An 18,449-nucleotide genomic window follows, 5' to 3' on the forward strand; every position below is an offset into this window, starting at 1 on the left:
CCTTGAGATTCTGATTAAACATGTTTGTTTGAAAACACGTGTGCTACTCATCAAAAAACAGAGGCTTGATCATACATAAATATGAGTTTTATTTCCAAATAATATCAAAACAATTCAACTGAACAGATATTCTGATGCTTCGAGACATGATGTGTGTGTGTGTGTGTGTGTGTGTGTGTGTGTGTGTGTGTTCTACTGGTAATACAGCTCGAGGTTCATGCCGTCATGGATTTCATCTGATGATCAGAGTCAAAGATTTGAACAATTTCACATAATAGACAGACTGATCAATAACTAACTCTTGACACAATCTTAACACTTTACAGTATGGTTTCATTTGTTATATTTGTAATATTACTGTATAAACTGGTCTTTCAAACATGAAAGCCCCTGATTTAAAGCTTCTGAGTGAACATTAGTGTTGGGTAAGTTCCCCTAAAAATAATTACTAGCTACTAATTACATATTCACCAATGTAAACAGATATAGAATATAATGATTACTCTCAAAACTATTGCATGACTTGCTACTAATTACTTCGTTTCCTATATAAAATGGCTCTTACTCTTTCAAATAATACATAATTGCAAAAAGTATTGAAGTATTTAAAGGGAGAAGGTAACATTAAAGCAAATTCTAACATTAGAAGTTACATTTTAATACTATTGTTTTATATAAAATTGTTGTATAGTCTACACAGCATTTAATACAATTACATCAGAAGTAACTAATTAAAGACAAATTAAAGGGTTAGTTCACCCAAAAATTAAAATTCTGTCATTAATTACTCACCATCATGTTGTTCCACACCCATAAGACCTTCATTCATCTTCAGAACACAAATTAAGATATTTTTGATGAGGGTGAGGGTGAGTAATACATGACATTATTTTCATTTTTGGGTGAACTAACCCTTTAAGAGTAATCCCTTACCTTTTTTAAAGGAAAAGTAAATAATTTACTACCTAACACTGGTTAACCTAACACAACGAACATGGGAGTTTTTAGTATTTCATGTAGGAGTATTGTAAGCTCAGACGCCTCTCACGGTTTAAACAAATAGGGCTGGACAACAAACTCAAGCTCCTCTTCTCTTATATCAAAATCCTCTGACATTTCTCTTTAAAAATTCTTGATTTAGACTTCTAATTCGTGACCGGTGTTTTGTTTTGCTCTCTCCTCTCTCATATGTCGGGTCAGAGGTCACTCTCCCACCGCAAATCAATGTGTATGGCCGTCAGCTGGAAGCTAGATATCATAGCTAATAAAGTTTTGAATATGGATAATTTTCTTACAAAAAAACCCATTGCTTCTCTTCAGAAGGCCTTTATTAACCCCCTGGAGCCGTACGGATTATATTTATGATGGACGGATGTGCTTTTTTGGGTTTCAAATTCTCACCCGTCCCCATTCACTGCCATTATAAAGCTTGGAAGAGCCAGGATATTATTATATATATATATCTCAGATTGTGTTCGTCTGAAAGAAGATAGTCATATACTCCTGGAATGGCTTGAAGGTGAGTAAATCATGGGGTAATTTTAATTTTCTGGATGAACGATCACCCAAATTGCATTAACTAGTGATATACTCTCACACGATTTTGCGTAAGCGTAAGCTTCCGCTCTGGAAGTCTATGGCAGCCCATTGAACCGTATGGTAAAAAGTTGTGAAATTTGGCACACAGTTAGAGGAGAGTCTGAACTGTGTCTATAGCAAATTTAAAATCTCTATCTCAGTCACTCTAGCGCCACCAGCTGTTCAAAGCAGCAATCATGTTTATGTTAACTTTTGAATAATAAGAGTTAGAATCTAAATTATTTTTTCCTCTGATTCAAGACGATTGCACTATTGATCAAGCCTATGACGTCATGAACATTTTTCCGCCATTTTGAATTTTCTGAAAAGTCTACTTTCTCAAACTCCTCCTAGGCCGTTATTCAGATTTTCATGAAAATTTAACCAGATAATCTTCAGACCATGCCGACAAAAAGTTATGGAATTCTAGTCGATATCTCAAACTTTACGTAGCGCTTGCAAAAATAGACATAATGCTGTATTTCCGCAACACTTTATCCTATTCAGACAAAACTTGGTACATGTCATCTCAAGCAGCGCCACCCACTGGTCCAAAATGGCTATTTTTGCTTATAACTGCTGATGGGTTTGTCCAAAAATTTGGTCTTGTTGGATTCGGGGCATCTAGCCGAGTCAAATGATATCCAATTTCCCCATATCGGCCATTTTAAATTTTGTGCTAAAATGCTGTATTTTATGAACACATTAGCATATTGTTTACGATAGGTTAACTCGGCATGGGTCTTTGGCACCATGCCCTGACAGTACTCAAAAAGTTTCAACTCAGCGCCACCTTGTGATAAAGTTATAACAATTTACAAAAATGCTAATAACTTCTGACTATATCAATTGATTGTAATGAAACCGATTGGTCTCAGTAGATTCCTTGGGTCATTCTGAGAACATGGATATCAAATTTGCCATTGTTTGGCTGAACTTCCTGCCCGCCATATTGTTTTTCTTTAAAAAAAAATATTTTTTTTTTTTTCAAACTCCTCCTAGACCGTTGCTCCAATTTTCACCAAAATCGAACCGTATCATCTTCAGACCATGCCGAAAAATAGTTATGGGTTTCAAGTCGATACGTCAAACCATTTTCGTATACCGGAGCAACAAATTTGAGGCATGATGCAAAACACACTCTTGAAGCTGTATCTCTGCAATGCTTTGACAGATTGACACCAAACTTTGCAAGTGTCATTGTCACCTCACTCTGACCATACAACAACAATTTGGACACAGCGCCACCTATTGGTCAAAAGTGATAAATCATTAAATTATTGTTATTAAAGGTATTTATGATTTCTCTGTCACTTTGCCTAAATATATCTTTAATTGCTCAATGTCGCAGATGCTCACAGCTGTGAGTTGGGTAAAGTTGGTTTTATATTCGCACATTCGGACATCCGTATTCAATAATCTTGTTAATCACACTACATTGGACATTCACAAGTAAATATGCCATTAAAACAATAGTTGCCTATTTTGAGCGACTGTGAAAAATGTTGTAAGTTGACAATCGTTGGTTGTCAATATCATGTCGCTGCTTAAAATTCACAAGATTCACAGATATATATATTTAATATGTTTGTACTTTATTGTGCCATTAAATTCTTGTGATCAGTAAAACACTTCATTTGACTGAACAGGGTTTTTTGGACTTTTGATAAAAAGGCTACGATGGTTCAAATGTCAAAAAGTCTTATGGTTTTGAGATATCAAAATAAAATTTGCCCCAGATGCAGTTGAAAGCCCAAAGTTGATAATAAGGGCTTCCATAATATACCTTCTAATGGTCATCATGTTCCTAGTGTAAATGTGCTTCAGATCATTGATTGGCTAATGAAGGATACAGTCTCCCAGTGACACATGGTCCTTGAATATGGTGTACCTGCACACAGACACATCACATTATAATCACACTGACGGCTGGATTCTGCACACGTGACCGAACGGTGATTCTCACCATTTCTTGAGCACGATCTTGTCCCAGCGCGTGCCCGTCTGCGCTGCGATCAGCTTCTTCAGGTCTCCGATCGTGTCCTCCTGACTGACACACGGTTAAGACCCACAACCACACCAAACACAGTCACACTGGGGCTTTCACACAGCGCTGCAAAGGATACTTGCATTTGACTCGAACCTTCTTCCCCAAACGGTCGTTACACACCACCTCAATCATCTCTGAAACACACATCACGTGATTCACGCATCGCTGTCAATCATTCACGAGCTCTCCTATTGATCACTATATGATGTTCTGTACATATAATAATGTCATTGACTTAATTTTGTATCATCATTATGTTCTGTTTTTAATAAAGCTATTATTAAATGAGTATCAGTGATATTTTAATTGAGGCTGTTTTTAGCTCTTTACCATCAAATGCGACGCGTTTCGTTTAAACACAAAACTGCGTTAACTTAAAAAGTCGCAGTGATTACGCGTGTGAATAATCGACAAACCGAGTGAAGTTTGTAGATTTCTACCTGATTTTTCTGTCGTTTGTTCCCGCAGATAATCAGAAACGTTTCTCACGCAGACTCGCAGGCGTTTGCCGTAAACCAGCGCCGTGAAAACATCCGCTCACGTTCGGCCAATTAGATGCGCGCACGTTTGACTGACAGCGAGTTCCACCAACGGTATTCCACGAAGAGCGTTGAGGGATGAGATCACCATGGAAATTGCCGCTAATCGATGTAAGGTGTCGTGAATGTCTTAAAATGTGAGAAATAAAAAAGAAGCTATCAATCGATTATATCGAATAATAGCGAAATAGAACATAAGAAGAGCTGAAGCCAGGTATAGGATAGAGCATCAATAAATTATTTAAGTATGAATTTAATTAGATATGTAAGTATATGTGAACAATTAGAAAAGAGCAAAAACAAGGAAGAAATTGATTAAAAAATCAATCATGACTGCATAACAGCATAAGTAGGTGGCGATGTGCACACAGGATGCAACGCGCCAAAAAAACTCAGAATAACACAAATTACACCACCTTAACCACACCAACAGTTTTTAAGTCATATTTCGACAGTATGTATCGTTGTTGTCAAACCACACGTGATCTGTTAAGAAGTCATAATTTCGACTTTTTATTTAAATTTTCACTTTACTTTGTTTTACTTTTTAATGTCATAACTTACAAAAGCTTTTCTTTTGTGGCAGAAACAAGCTTCCAGGGGTAAAGTGTTGTTTTCCAGCGCTGCTTCTCTGTCGCCCTCTGTCGGTCACATGCGCACCTTTCACTGACAGCGAGAATGATGAGGTCATCATAGTAATTGTATATATATATATATATATATATATATATATATATATATATATATATATATATATATATATATATATATATATATTTCTCACATAAAAAAATGTCACAATTTCGACTTAGTATGTCAATAACGTCGTTGTCAAACGACGTCACACATATCTGTTAATGATTTTAAGTCATAATTTGACTTTGTATGTGTTATTTGCAACGATTTATGTATTTTATGTAATAATTTGTACTTTAACTTTTTGATACTTCATGTCATAATTTTGACTTTTTGTCAGTTTTGGCCTTTTATGTCATCATTTCGACTTAGTTGCGACGTTTTATGTAATTTATGTAATAATTTGTACTTTAACTTTTTGATACTTCATGTCATAATTTTGACTTTTTGTCAGTTTTGGCCTTTTATGTCATCATTTCGACTTAGTATTTCAGTTGCAACGTTTTATGTAATTTATGTAATAATTTGTACTTTAACCTTTTGATATTTCATGTCATAATTTTGAGTTTTATGTAATAATTTACAAAAGCATGATTTTATTTTCTTGTGTGTATTATTTTCAGGCTTCCATGGGTAAAGTGTTGTTTTCCAGCGCTTCTTCTCTGTCGCCCTCTGTCGGTCAGTCTGGTAACTGCAGCAGCATTGGCGCTACATCAGATCAGACCCGCGCGAGCCGAACCGACACCATTCTGAAATCATGTCTGACGATGAGAAGCTGCCGTCCGGGTGGGAGAAGCGCATGAGCCGGAGCTCAGGTGAGTCACGGCGGCCCGTTGTCATGTTTAAACCCGGAACAGAGTCTGTGTTTGGGCGCGTGTGAACAGATGCGTATGCTAAATGGCTAACGACACCGAACCGCCAAAAACAACCGAGCCCGCGCGAGAGCCGATGCTAAACCCGCCTGACTGAACTGATTTACGCCCAGCTCGAGCGATGGGTTCAGAGATGCTCGGTGTTTAAGATCTAATGAGTGAAAACATCACACACTGAACATATAAATATAAACACATTTGAATTTCATAACCAAAGATCTGAACTATAGCGCGTCTGGGCCGGACTGATGTTCAGCCAGTTTACCTCAGCATTAGTTTGCAGTAACGGTATCTCCTGAGAGCTTCGTCAGCTGATCATGTTTGTGTTTTGTAATTTTATTTTATTAAATTATGGGTAAATATGTTGTAAAATCACGAAATATTTGATGTCCACTCAGGCTGTCATCACGGTCAGCTCATTGAAAGGGTTAATCTTGTCAGCAATTCAGTATTACATGGCTATTTACAAAATAAATATATGCACATAAAGTATTGATTTGAGTTGAAATTATTTCACTATCTTTCTTGCAAGTTATTTTAAAGCTTGCACTAAGACAAATAGTCCATTACAGTGCAACAAGACAATATTAAAGTGTGCATACATAGCTATATTTTTTATTAATCTTCAATCTTGTGTACTTCTGCTTTATGTGACCCTGCACCACAAAACCAGTCATAAGGGTCAATTTTGTTGAAATTGTGTTTGAAATTGAGTGTGGTTTGTTAGGATATGATGTCCGAGATGTATTCATATCATAGTATATCATCTATTTGAAAATCTGGAGTTTGAGGCTGAAAAAAAAAAAAAAAAAAAAGCCTTTAAAGTTGTATAAATTAAGTCATTAGCAATGCATATGCACTCAAAAAAATTATATTTATGGTAGGAAATGTACAAAATATCTTTACTTAATATCTTAATGATATTAATGATGACTAATGATATTTCTTTTTGGCATAAAAGAAAAATCGCTAATTTTGTCCCATACAGTGTTGGCTATTGCTACAAATACAGGTCCAGGATCACATATAAGGTTAATTTAATGCAAATAATTAAATGTAATGTTATACACACACATAGGTAAAATTTGGAATTAATATTTTTTTAATGTTTCTGAAAGAAGTTTGCACACTAAAGCTGCGTTTACTTCATCAAAAGTACAGTAAAACTGTGAAATATTATTACAGTGAATTTATAGTAAAGTGTAATTTATTCCTGTGATTTTCAGCATCGTTATTCCAGTCTTCAGTGTCACATGATCCTTCAGAAATCATATATTGTTATCATCAGTGTTGAAAACAGTTGTGCTGCTTGATATATTTGTGGAAAATGTAATACATTTTATTTTTCAGCATTGGAAGAACAGCATTTGTTTGAAATAAAAATACTTTGTTACATTATAAATGTATTTTCTGTCACTTTTATCAATTGAATGCATCTGTGATGAATAAAAAAAAAATATTTTTAAAATCTTACTCACCCCAAACTTTTGAATGCTATTGTGTCTCAGTCAACACAAAAATATGAACTGTTTTCAAACATTGATAATAGTAAGAATTGTTTCTTAATTTTGTGCCTCAGGTCGGGTTTATTACTTCAATCACATCACTAACGCGAGTCAGTGGGAGCGGCCGAGCGGATCGGGGGCTGACGGGGTCGGCGAAGTGGAGAAAGTTCGCTGCTCTCACCTGCTGGTCAAACACAACCAGTCGCGCCGGCCATCCTCCTGGAGAGAGGAGAACATCACGCGCAGCAAAGACGAGGCGCTTCAGCTCATTCACAGTAAGAAACACACACTAGCTACGTTCCCATCCAAAGTTGCAGATTGAAATTGTGCGGAAAAATTGGAAAACATTTGCAAATTAAAGGATTACTTCACTTTCAAATAACATTTTCCTGATAATTTACTCACCCCCATGTCATCCAAGATGTTCATGTCTTTCTTTCATCAGTCGAAAAGAAATTAATGTTTTTAATGAAAACATTCCAGGATTATTCTCCTTATAGTGGACTTCAGTGGCCTCCAGACGGTTGAAGGTCAAAATTACAGTTTCAGTGCAGCTTCAAAGAGCTTTAAACGATACCAGACGAGGAATAAGAGTCTTATCTAGAGAAACCATCGTCATTTTTGAAATAAATTCAACTGTATATGCTTTTTAAACTGTTGGGGATGAACAGTTTAGGATCCTTGAAACCAGATATGTTGAATAATAACTTAAAAGATATATATATATATTGAAGCGGCAGTGGATTCCAGAATCCATCCCTTCAAAATGATCGCCTTTTGCACGTGCCTCCGCTTTCTGTATTCTTCAAAAAGCTTATGCTGTATATCCTGCTATTCTACTTGCGCGACTAGTGCCGTGTTCGTTCTGTTTGTTGAAATTATCAGGAAAAATTTACTTGAAAGTGGACTAATCCTTTAGGTATCCCATGTGTTCAAGTGAACAAAATCAGTAATAAAAATGGAAGTTGCTGCTATTTCCATCATAAATGACTTGCAGCTCAGAGTGACCGACAAAATCCTCCCAATTGCTACTCAGAACTATTTTTTTCAGGAGGTTCCCAGGTAAAATCACGTTCCGGGGGGTAAAATCAGCTTTTTTTTTAGGGTTACTCTGGTAAAATTTGCATTCCAGGGGCTAAATATCTTATTATTTTGGTGTTGCTTCAGCCCGTGGCAACAGTGTTAAAGGTGCCCTAGAATTAAATGTTGAATTTATCTTGGCATAGTTGAATAACAAGAGTTCAGTACATGGAAATGACATACAGTGAGTCTCAAACTCCATTGTTTCCTCCTCCTTATAAAAATCTCATTTGTTTAAAAGACCTCCGAAGAACAGGCGAATCTCAACATAACACTGTTACGTAACAGTCGGGATCATTAATATGTACGCCCCCAATATTTGCATATGCCAGCCCATGTTCAAGGCATTAGACAAGCCAGTATTAACGTCTGGATCTGTGCACAGCTGAATCATCAGGCTAGGTAAGCAAGCAAGGACAACAGCGAAAAATAGCAGATGGAGCAATAATAACTGACATGATCCATGATATCATGATATTTTTAGTGATATTTGTAAATTGCCTTTCTAAATGTTTCATTAGCATGTTGCTAGTGTACTGTTAAATGTGGTTAAAGTTACCATCGTTTATTACTGTATTCACAGAGACAAGAGCCGTCGCTATTTTCATTTTTAAAAAATTGCAGTCTGTATAATTCATAAACACAACTTCATTCTTTATAAATCTCTCCAACAGTGTAGCATTAGCCGTTAGCCATGGAGCACAGCCTCAAACTCATTCAGAATCAAATGTAAACATCCAAATAAATACTATACTCACATAATCCAACGCATGCATGACAAACACTTTGTAAAGATCCATTTTGAGGGTTATATTAGCTGTGTAAACTTTGTTTATGCAATGAGTCGAGTGCTGGGGAGGAGCAATTAAAGGGGCCACAGCCTGAATCGGTGCATTTCTAATTATGCCCCAAAATAGGCAGTTAAAAAAATGAATTAAAAAAAATGTTTGGGGTATTTTGAGCTGAAACTTCACAGACACATTCAGGAGACACCTTAGACTTATATTACATCTTGTAAAAAAACATTCGATGGCACCTTTAAAATAGCCCAATTCCATGGGAAAACTGCAGACTTGGCAACACTGGCGGCTGATGAAGTGCATTAAACGCTGTCATGTTCTCTGTGTGTGTGTAGAGTACATTGAACAGATCAAATCTGGAGAGGAGGAATTTGAGAGTTTGGCGTCTCAGTTCAGCGACTGCAGCTCAGCGAGGAACGGAGGAGACCTGGGCATATTCGGCAGAGGTGAGGATAGAGATAAACAATTAATCTACAATATTCACAGCGTATGAGATTATCTGCATCATCTGCTGACAGCCTCGTCAGTTTTCAACTTAACCTTTATCCATTGTGTGTGTGTGTATCAGGTCAAATGCAGAAGCCCTTTGAAGACGTCTCATTCGCGCTGAAGGTCGGAGACATGAGCGGCCCCGTGTTCACCGAGTCTGGAGTTCACATCATCCTGAGAACCGGATAATCATTCCCTCTCCATCATGCCTTCATTCATTCAACCGCAGATAACACACACATCTATCCCACGATTCCTTATCTTAATCTGTTTTCCTGAAAAACCTTGCTTGGCTTGTCAAAGCTGCACGTTAAATCCATCCGGTGTTTCCGTGATCTTACATGTTACAGTTGCCTTTTGACAGGCTCGAATCCCGCATCTCCACTCAACGGCTAAACACTCGCATGGTCTGCTGTCCTGCAGCGGCGCTGGTGATCAGCTCTTATGATGGACGGTAGATGATCGTATGTCCAAACAATGACCAATAAAATTGACCATGTCACTTAAGAAAATGCTCCTGTTTTATTTCAAAGCATGAAAATTATGTTTTTATAAAGCTGAGGTTCATGAGTTGATGAAAAGTATTTAAAAAAGTAAATAATTAAATCATAAAATGTTTGAAAATGAAGTAATGTACAGTTGGAAATGCCTTGGAAATGTTTTGGTCTGAATGTTTTAGGAATTGTCCTACACAGCCAAATCCCCAGAGTTAAATCATCTCTGCTCAGAGTACAAATGGTCCCTCTCTAAATGGTGTTAAAATAACACTGAAGCAGAGTTAAAATTAATAACATAATTTTAAGTGATTAAGTAATGATTGAGCATTAGTGATGAACACCTGCTGTTAACAAGCAGAAAAACACAAGAACTACAGCTGACTTCCAGCCACAGCCTAAGATGAACTCAACTGAAGATAAAAGACATTAAATCTCCTATGATCTGATTAATTAAACAACTCCACGAACAGCATATTATCTTCTTAACATTAACTCTGCTTCAGTATTATTTTAACACTATATAGAGAGGGACCATATGTTCTCTGAACAGAGTTGATTTAACTTTGCTGTGTATTATATGCAATGCAATATAACATCTCATGTTTATGATTTGAATGTTATTCCTGCAGAAGTAGAGTAAATCCTCATGATTGTGAAACGTCTTTCTGTATAACTCCATCATGAGTGTGATGAGGAATGACGCTTGAGGTCATGGGGGTCTTTTCATGTCAAATTCAGTCTTTATTGATATTATTATTTGAGGTTTTTTTGATCTGGGTGTTTGTGGAAAGCTGGTAAGTTCTCGAGAAAAGATTGTTAGTGTTCTTTAGGTGGAATCCATATGTTCATAACATGCTCATGATGTGGGTGCTGTATAACAACTTTTGTTTGTGTACCGATGTTTTATGAGGGAATTGCTATTCATTCACATTTTGGATGATTACGAGATGTGAAAAAAATGTGGTGGTGGGTTTTCCAGGATTTCCTCAAAGAGTCTTTGACACAGAGGAGGATCCTGAACATCAGATATTTAAAGGAGCGTTTGTGTTTCACGTGAGCGTTTTTTACGACTGAAGAACACAAACGGTGAGTTATTCTCCAGCATTTAAATTATACATCCAGAATTTTATACAATTTACAAATGAAATTAAGTAAAGCTTTCTTTTAATTTACTTTAGATCAACTGCACTGCTGAGGAGAGATTGAGAAGATGGCAGTAAGTTCATTGGTTTCCTTCATTGTGTCAGGCACATTATGTTGATTTCAGTATGATGTTCATCTCTTCCTCTTTTTGTAGATGATGGTGTTTTTGGCAATTCTTCTCTCTGTTGTATTGGGCAGTGACTAAATTATTGCCATTCAAATGTTCTGACGTCTACAACTCATGAGAAACAGTCAGTGGGATTTACTCCATCTATCCAACAGGTGGCGCTCCTGTCTGAGTTTACTGTGACTTGATCTCAGATGGGGAAGATGAAGATAAAGGAGGATGGACGGTATGAATGTGACTGTAGATCATTAAACACACATCAGAACATACATTATGAATCATATCTTCTATATAAACCCATCACAGGTGATTCAGAGGAGAATGTTTCTGGTCTGTTTGAGTTCTCATTTAGATGATTCTCCACTTCATCAATCTTCAATAAAATTCTGCATTTTTCTTTAAACAGAACTTTAGCTAGATTATTTGTCAGAACAATTTATTTAACACTATTTGGTTGAGTGTGGCTGAGAAGCCAGGACTTTAGTCTAAAGATAACACTCTTACAAATAAAGGCTCTTTATTTATTGACAAATTGTTCTATGAAGAACCTTTATCATCCATGGAATCTTTCCATTACACCAAAGTTTCTTTATAGTAGAAAGGTTATTTAGATTACAAAAACGCTCAAACTAAGAAAAAAAATGTTCTGTAAAAAGCTGTTCATTGAAAGGTTCTTTGAGGAACCAAAAATGGTTCTTCTGTGGCAGTGTTGTGAAACCCCTGTTGGAAACTTTCATTTTAAGAGTGTGGTGTTTGAATAAATTACAGATTGTATAACATTAGTTTATCTTAACAGATGGTATGTTGGACAGTTTGTTGGTGCAAACAAAAGGTTAGAGCCAGAAACAGCCTGTAAACTTTGCTGTTCAGATCCACATCTGTTCATCCTATACATTGCTTTGTTTCTTGGATGTTTTCCCATGTTGCTTTGCGTAATTCACAATCATTGATCAACTGATCACAATCAACTGATCTTCGCTGCAATTTCCACCCAGTCCCAGAATCTTTACAGTATTAAACTCAAAAATTGTCAGTTGTGCTTTCAATTAGAATTACAGCATCAGTTTCTACTATAAAGCTGAACAGAAGAAATGAATGGAGAAAACTTTTCCAGAAAGTTCGCTTTGCTATTATACAAATAGCTGTTGATGCTTTTAAACAGTGGTTGCCCAAAAACATTGATATGATTGGCTTTGTCCAATCACACTGTACCTTTTTTCAATGGGATAACTTCATGTTGTTGTTTTGGTTTATTTTTGACAGATTATTCTTCTGTCTAAGATAAGGCAGGCTGTGCAATTGTATATTCAAAACTTTCGAAATTTGGCACTCAAATAATCCAATTGCTGCACGTTTATCCTCTTTAGGCTTGTTTGGGTTAAATTCAGTCTGTTTATCTGTGATCTATTATTTGGGGTTTTGTTTGTGTTTTGAGTATTAATGGAAAGCTGGTAAATAAGTTATCTGTGAGAGTTGTGAGAGACAAATAAGATTATTGGTTATTAAATGGACAGTATTTAGGGACGTTCTTCTGTGCATACCTTTGTTTTACAAATCATTATTAGGAACTGGAAATTTCCATGCTTACCCATGTTGGATGATTCATAAACGTACAAAAAAAAATTAAAATGTTTTACCAAAGTTGCTTCAAACGGACTTTGACAGTGAGGGGGAGCTTGAACATCAGATATTTAAAGGAGAGTTTGTCTCGTCTACAACTGGAAAACACAAACGGTGAGTTACTGGCTTGTTCTCCAAAGCTTGTCTGGACATTCAGAAGTTTATATTTTATACAAATGGTCTGAGTAAAGAATTCTTTCTTCCTTTTTTTAAAGAAACAAACATCTCTGCTGTGATCTACAGAGGACAGGTTGAGAAGAAGAAGTTCATCTGTTTCCTTTTTTGTCAGTCAGAGACCTTGACATGGTTTTTATCTTCATTTCAGACTGATGTTCACTTCTTTCACTCTCTTGTGCAGATGTTTTTGTTGTTGGCAGCTCTTATCCCTGTTATATTGGGATCATAATAATAATAATAATTCCTTACATTTATGTAGCGCTTTTCTGGGCACTCAAAGCACTTTACATATTGAAGGGGGGAATCTCCTCAACCACCATCAATGTGCAGCATCACCTGGATGATGCGACGGCAGCCATATTGTGCCAGAACGCCCACCACACACCAGCTTATTGGTGGAAAGGAGACAGAGTGATCAAGCCAATCAGTGTATGGGGATGATTAGGAGGCCATGATGGACAGAGGTCAATGGGCAAATTTGGCCAGGATGTCGGGGTTACACCCCTACTATTTTTGAAAGATATCCTTGGATTTTTAACGACCACAGAGAGTCAGGACCTCGGTTTAACATCTCATCCGAAGAACGGTGCTTTTTGTCAGTAAAGTGTCCCAATCACTATACTGGGGTGTTAGGACCTACAAAGACCACAGGGTGAGCGCCCCCTGCTGGCCTCACTAGCACCTCTTCCAGCAGCAACCTAGTTTTCCCAGGAGGTCTCCCATATAGGTACTAACCAGGCTCAGCCCTGCTTAGCTTCAGTGGGCAACCAGTCTTGGGCTACAGGGTGATATGGCTGCTGATGCTCCTCTTCTCTGCAGGCGACTCTTTATCTGTTCATAATGGTCAGATCACTTTTGACAAAGACCAAGACCCCTCTGAGAAGAACTGTACCAAACTGTGTCTCGGGGCATTTTGGTATGCAGCCTGTCACTACACAAACCCCAACGGTGTGTATTTTTGGGGAGAAGATGATACTCAGTACGCAATTGGTGTTGTTTGGTCAACCTGGAAGAATTATGCTGTCAGTATGAAATCCATCAGCATGAAGATCAAACGTGTGTCTTAGAAACATTACAGTACTTCTGAAGGGGAAACATTAGACTTTTTTATTTCATTTTATGACATTTTAAGATTTTCTTTTCTCTTTTCATTGTGTAACTGAGCAATCTTTGAAATATATGTTGGCTGTTGGTGTAGCATGAATTATTTTGTTAATTTCTAATGTTACTATTTAGATGATGCTTCTCTTCAAAAACCTTCAGTAAACTTCTACTATGAACGCCCTTTTCTTTAAATAAAACCTATTTAAAACTAGACTTATTTGACATTTGATTTTGTTTAAAATGACATCACCTCTGTTCATTCAGTCTATGCCTATGAACAGCAGTCTAATATTACAGTCTTGACCCTCCCAGAGGGTTGGACAAAAACTCTTAAAATAAAGACTGCTGTTTTTGTCTTGTAGACAGTGATGTCCTCAACTTTTCTGGATCCTCATTTCGTAGGAAACCTTTGTTCCCCTGCTGCTCTTGTGGCTCTGATTGCCATGCTGTCATCAGATTTGAGCTGTACTTCATGAACCTCAGAATTCAACCATGGCTTCTGATCAGGATGATTACAGGTTGTGTCAGGGATTTGCCTTCACAATAACACTTAAAGGTGAACTGCTGTGCCACTAATGACATTAAACAGAATTGCATTTAGCTTGTTTGAGAGGCTCAAATTGCCTGGACATATTAACACCGGATTGGCTTTATTTTGGGGAACTTCCGATTAGTTTCCAACCAGTGGCATATGGGAAGAGTGTCTCTGTTGATGACACTCAATGAACTGTTAAAAATGCTTCTGATGGTGAACAGGCTGTTTAATTGTGTAAGCATATGTAATGGAAGCCAGCTTTTAAGAGCTGTGTGAGTAAACCTCACTCCCCTGGCCTCAAGAAATGTGTTAGAGACTGTGGTCTTTAGCGTCCTTGTTAGTGTGCCCAACTCCCATGCCAGAAACGCTCATTTGAATCCCACTCGGAGCAGTGCGAATAGAACTGGAGGGGTAACACATACAGTAGGCCTAATTATTATTAAAAAATAGAAAGTCTTATTTATATAACACATTTCTTTAGGGGCCAAGCCCCGAAGGGGCTGTAGCCCCTATTGTAATTGTACGTTTTCCCTTTTATTATTATTATTCTTCCTCCCGAATGGGAGTCTATGGCAGCCCTATCAACGGAACATGAGAAAATGATGAAATTTGGCACAGTTGTAGAGATGCTCATGAATAGTGATTGGACCAAATTTGGAGTCTCTAGAACCAACTCTATAGCGCCACCACCAGTTCAAAATTTCAACATTCTAACGGTTTTAACATTTGAACTGTTTGTCATAGAAAAATTAAATTTAGTTCATCTGATTCGTCTCTTCATGCTGATGCTATTCAACTTCTTACATTAAGTCTCCACCCATTACAGTAGCGGCCATTTTGAAAAGTACAGTATTTGTTTTTTTCGCTTCTCCTCCTTCAAAATTTGTCCAATTTTGTCCAATCTTTGATCAGATTATCTTTGGACTGAGCCGCACAGAAATGACTGAACAGATTTTTTTTATTCATCTTTGTTCAAAGGTTATGATTTCACGAAGTTAACAAGGTCGACCCGAAATTAGTATAGAGGCTGTATCTCGGCCAAACTTTGAGCAATCGAAACAAAAATTGGTACGCTTCATCAGAACCATGGTCTGAGGGTCTATGCCAAACTTGGGAACAGCGCCACCTACAGGTCATGAGATATGAAAAATGGCTATTTTGGCCAATAACTTTTGAACAGTTTGTCAGAAAATCAAGATCTTGGTGTCTATGGATTCCTTGGATCATGCCGAATACGATACCGATTCTGTCAATATTGGATGTATCACGTGTCCGCCATTTTGAATTTTGTCATAAATTGCGATATCTTTTAAACAATTTGACATATCTTCACAAAAATTGGTATGTATGACCTTTAGAAGGTCGTGAAGGTACCTGAGAAGTTTCAGCACAGCGCCACCTACTGTTCCACAGATGTAATGATTATTTCAAAAACGCTTATAACTTTTGAAAACACTTTCCAAAATGTGCATGCTTCATGTCATTTTATTCCCTGGCTTATGCCGATTCCGACAATGTATCATTTGCCATTTTCCTTAAATGTACCTGTCTGCCATATTGAAGTAAATGAAAAACAGTTTTTTCGCTACTCCTCCTACAAATTTTGGTCAATTTTGTCCAAAATCAGCTCAGATGATCTTTGGACCGAGCCGCACAGAAATGACTGAACAGATTTTTGATATTCACTACCATTTCCGAGATATTCATCTCTGAATGTGACCTTGCTTGTGTTTGTTGTCTTATGCTAGTTAGCTTAGCACAGTAATTGCTTAGCATGCTAAACTATTGCTATTCTTTCTAATGTGGTCTTCAGTCAACAGGTTAACCAAAACTTAGTTGGCATTAAATAACTTTGCATACTAATATGGTTAACATGCTATGAAGCTTTTTTTTTGTGAACTCTTTCTCACACTGAAACCTCTGCTTAGCATACTGATGAACTTGCATGGCTGATTAGCTCAATGTGTTACGCCACGGATCCCGAATGCTCTGCATCGTGGGTTCGAAACTCAGTGTGACACATGCCCAGACCGCATGAGGTACTGTGGCAGGAAAAGATGCAGAACTTGTGTCTGTTCTAGGCATTCTGCCTAAAACTGGTCTAATCTGAAGCTATCACATGCAATTCCTTTATGTCCAAATTCGTAGTTATTCTTCTTCCCCCTGTATGGTAATCAATGAACCATAAGAAGGAAAATTATCAAATTTGGCATGCTTGTAGTGATAGTAATTAAAAGTAATTTGACCAACTTTGGAGTATCTAGGACTAAGTCTATAGCGCCACCACCAGTTCAAATATTCACTTTTGTAAAGGTTATAACTTTTGAACCCTTTGTTCCAGAAAAATGAATGTCAATACAACTGATTCCTCTCTTCATACTGATCACATTCAATATCTTACATTAAGACTCCACCCAGTACAGTAGTGGCCATTTTGAAAAGTACAGTATTCCATTTTTTCACTACTCCTCCTACAATTTTTGTCCAATGTTGTCCAAAATCAGCTCAGGTGATCTTTGGACCGAGCCGCACAGAAATGACTGAATGGATTTTTGATATTCGCTACCATTCCCAAGATATTCATCTCTGAATGTGACCTTGCTTGTGTTTGTTGTCTTATGCTAGTTAGCTTAGCATGCTAATTGCTTAGCATGCTAACCAGTTGTCATTCTCTTTAATGTGGCTCTTCAGCTATCAAGTTAACCATGAGCTTCATTAGCATTAAGTTAGCTTAGCATGCTAATATGGTTAGCATGCTAAGTAATGCTTTTTTGTAAATTCTTTCTTACACTAAAAGTTCTCTTCCACAGATTGTTGAATGTGCATCCTCAAGTAGCTCAATGTGTAAAGCCAGTTACCTGATGAGCTCTGCACCCCAAGATAGTGGGTTTGAATCCCAGGTGGAGCGGTTTTATGAAATAGTGTGTTTTGATTCCTTTATTGCCTCTTGGATTAGAAATAAATGCTTTTTGTTTCATGCTGTGTTCATTTTCATCTAAGCTTATGTACATAAGTTCTGAGTTCATTTTCGCCCGTAATTCTGAACCAGCTGTTTCATGTTTGTTCATTTTCTGCTGTTTTTCCTCTTCCTGCTCTGTATTGCGCTACAGCACGATGAGCTGCAGAATGATCTAAAGTAGTTATTAAATATAACATTCAGTGCAGTTTTATAAAAATTCTTCATTTTGAGTTCATTTTCACATGAACTAATGAACTTCGGCAGGTGTGCCAACATTCACCTGCACAGTGGCGCAATGAGTTGAGAAATGGACATTGGACCCGGAGGTTGTGGGTTCGAATCCCGTGTGGGGTGCCTTTATACAATTGTGTGTAATGAGTCATTTTGATACCTTTTTTATCCAAATAAGCATTGTACTAATCTTTATTCCTCTTGAATGAGATACAAGTGTTTTTAGTTCATTCCGTGTTCATTCTCTGAACTTCTATTAATTTTCATTTCATTTCCACCTGTCCTTCTGAACGAGCTGTTTAGCATGTACATTCAATTTCTGCTGTTTTTGCTCTTCCTGCTCCGTATTGCGCTACTGCCCCTTCTGGGGCTTGGCCCCGAATTGCTGCTTGCAGCTATATTTTTTCAATGTGTTTGACAAAAATAGGCATAAAGATACACCATGAACAAAACAGTCCAGCAAAGTTAAAAGAGTATAATTCACCAATGGGAAGATGGTCTTTTAGT

General features: G+C 37.2%; 2 protein-coding genes across 2 annotated transcripts; one reads left to right on the plus strand and one right to left on the minus strand.

Annotated features, from left to right (window-relative positions):
- Positions 1 to 71: 71 nt before the first annotated feature.
- ubl5 (ubiquitin like 5) lies at positions 72 to 4,190 on the minus strand. Its single transcript, XM_067403347.1, has 5 exons — positions 4,069 to 4,190; positions 3,705 to 3,762; positions 3,545 to 3,628; positions 3,432 to 3,469; positions 72 to 236 (listed from the first exon to the last, which is right to left on the minus strand). Exons 2-5 carry the CDS (start codon positions 3,758 to 3,760, stop codon positions 193 to 195), a joined length of 222 nt encoding a protein of 73 aa, XP_067259448.1. The 5' UTR covers positions 3,761 to 3,762; positions 4,069 to 4,190; the 3' UTR covers positions 72 to 192.
- Positions 4,191 to 5,461: 1,271 nt separating this feature from the next.
- Positions 5,462 to 10,068, plus strand: pin1 (peptidylprolyl cis/trans isomerase, NIMA-interacting 1). The gene is made up of 4 exons (XM_067403346.1): positions 5,462 to 5,618; positions 7,255 to 7,455; positions 9,396 to 9,506; positions 9,629 to 10,068. The coding sequence occupies exons 1-4, from the start codon at positions 5,561 to 5,563 to the stop codon at positions 9,736 to 9,738; spliced, it is 480 nt and encodes a 159-aa protein (XP_067259447.1). The 5' UTR covers positions 5,462 to 5,560; the 3' UTR covers positions 9,739 to 10,068.
- The last annotated feature ends 8,381 nt before the right edge of the window (positions 10,069 to 18,449 follow it).

The sequence above is a fragment of the Chanodichthys erythropterus genome, chromosome 12 (assembly GCF_024489055.1).
Source record: "Chanodichthys erythropterus isolate Z2021 chromosome 12, ASM2448905v1, whole genome shotgun sequence".
Classification (NCBI taxonomy): domain Eukaryota; kingdom Metazoa; phylum Chordata; class Actinopteri; order Cypriniformes; family Xenocyprididae; genus Chanodichthys; species Chanodichthys erythropterus.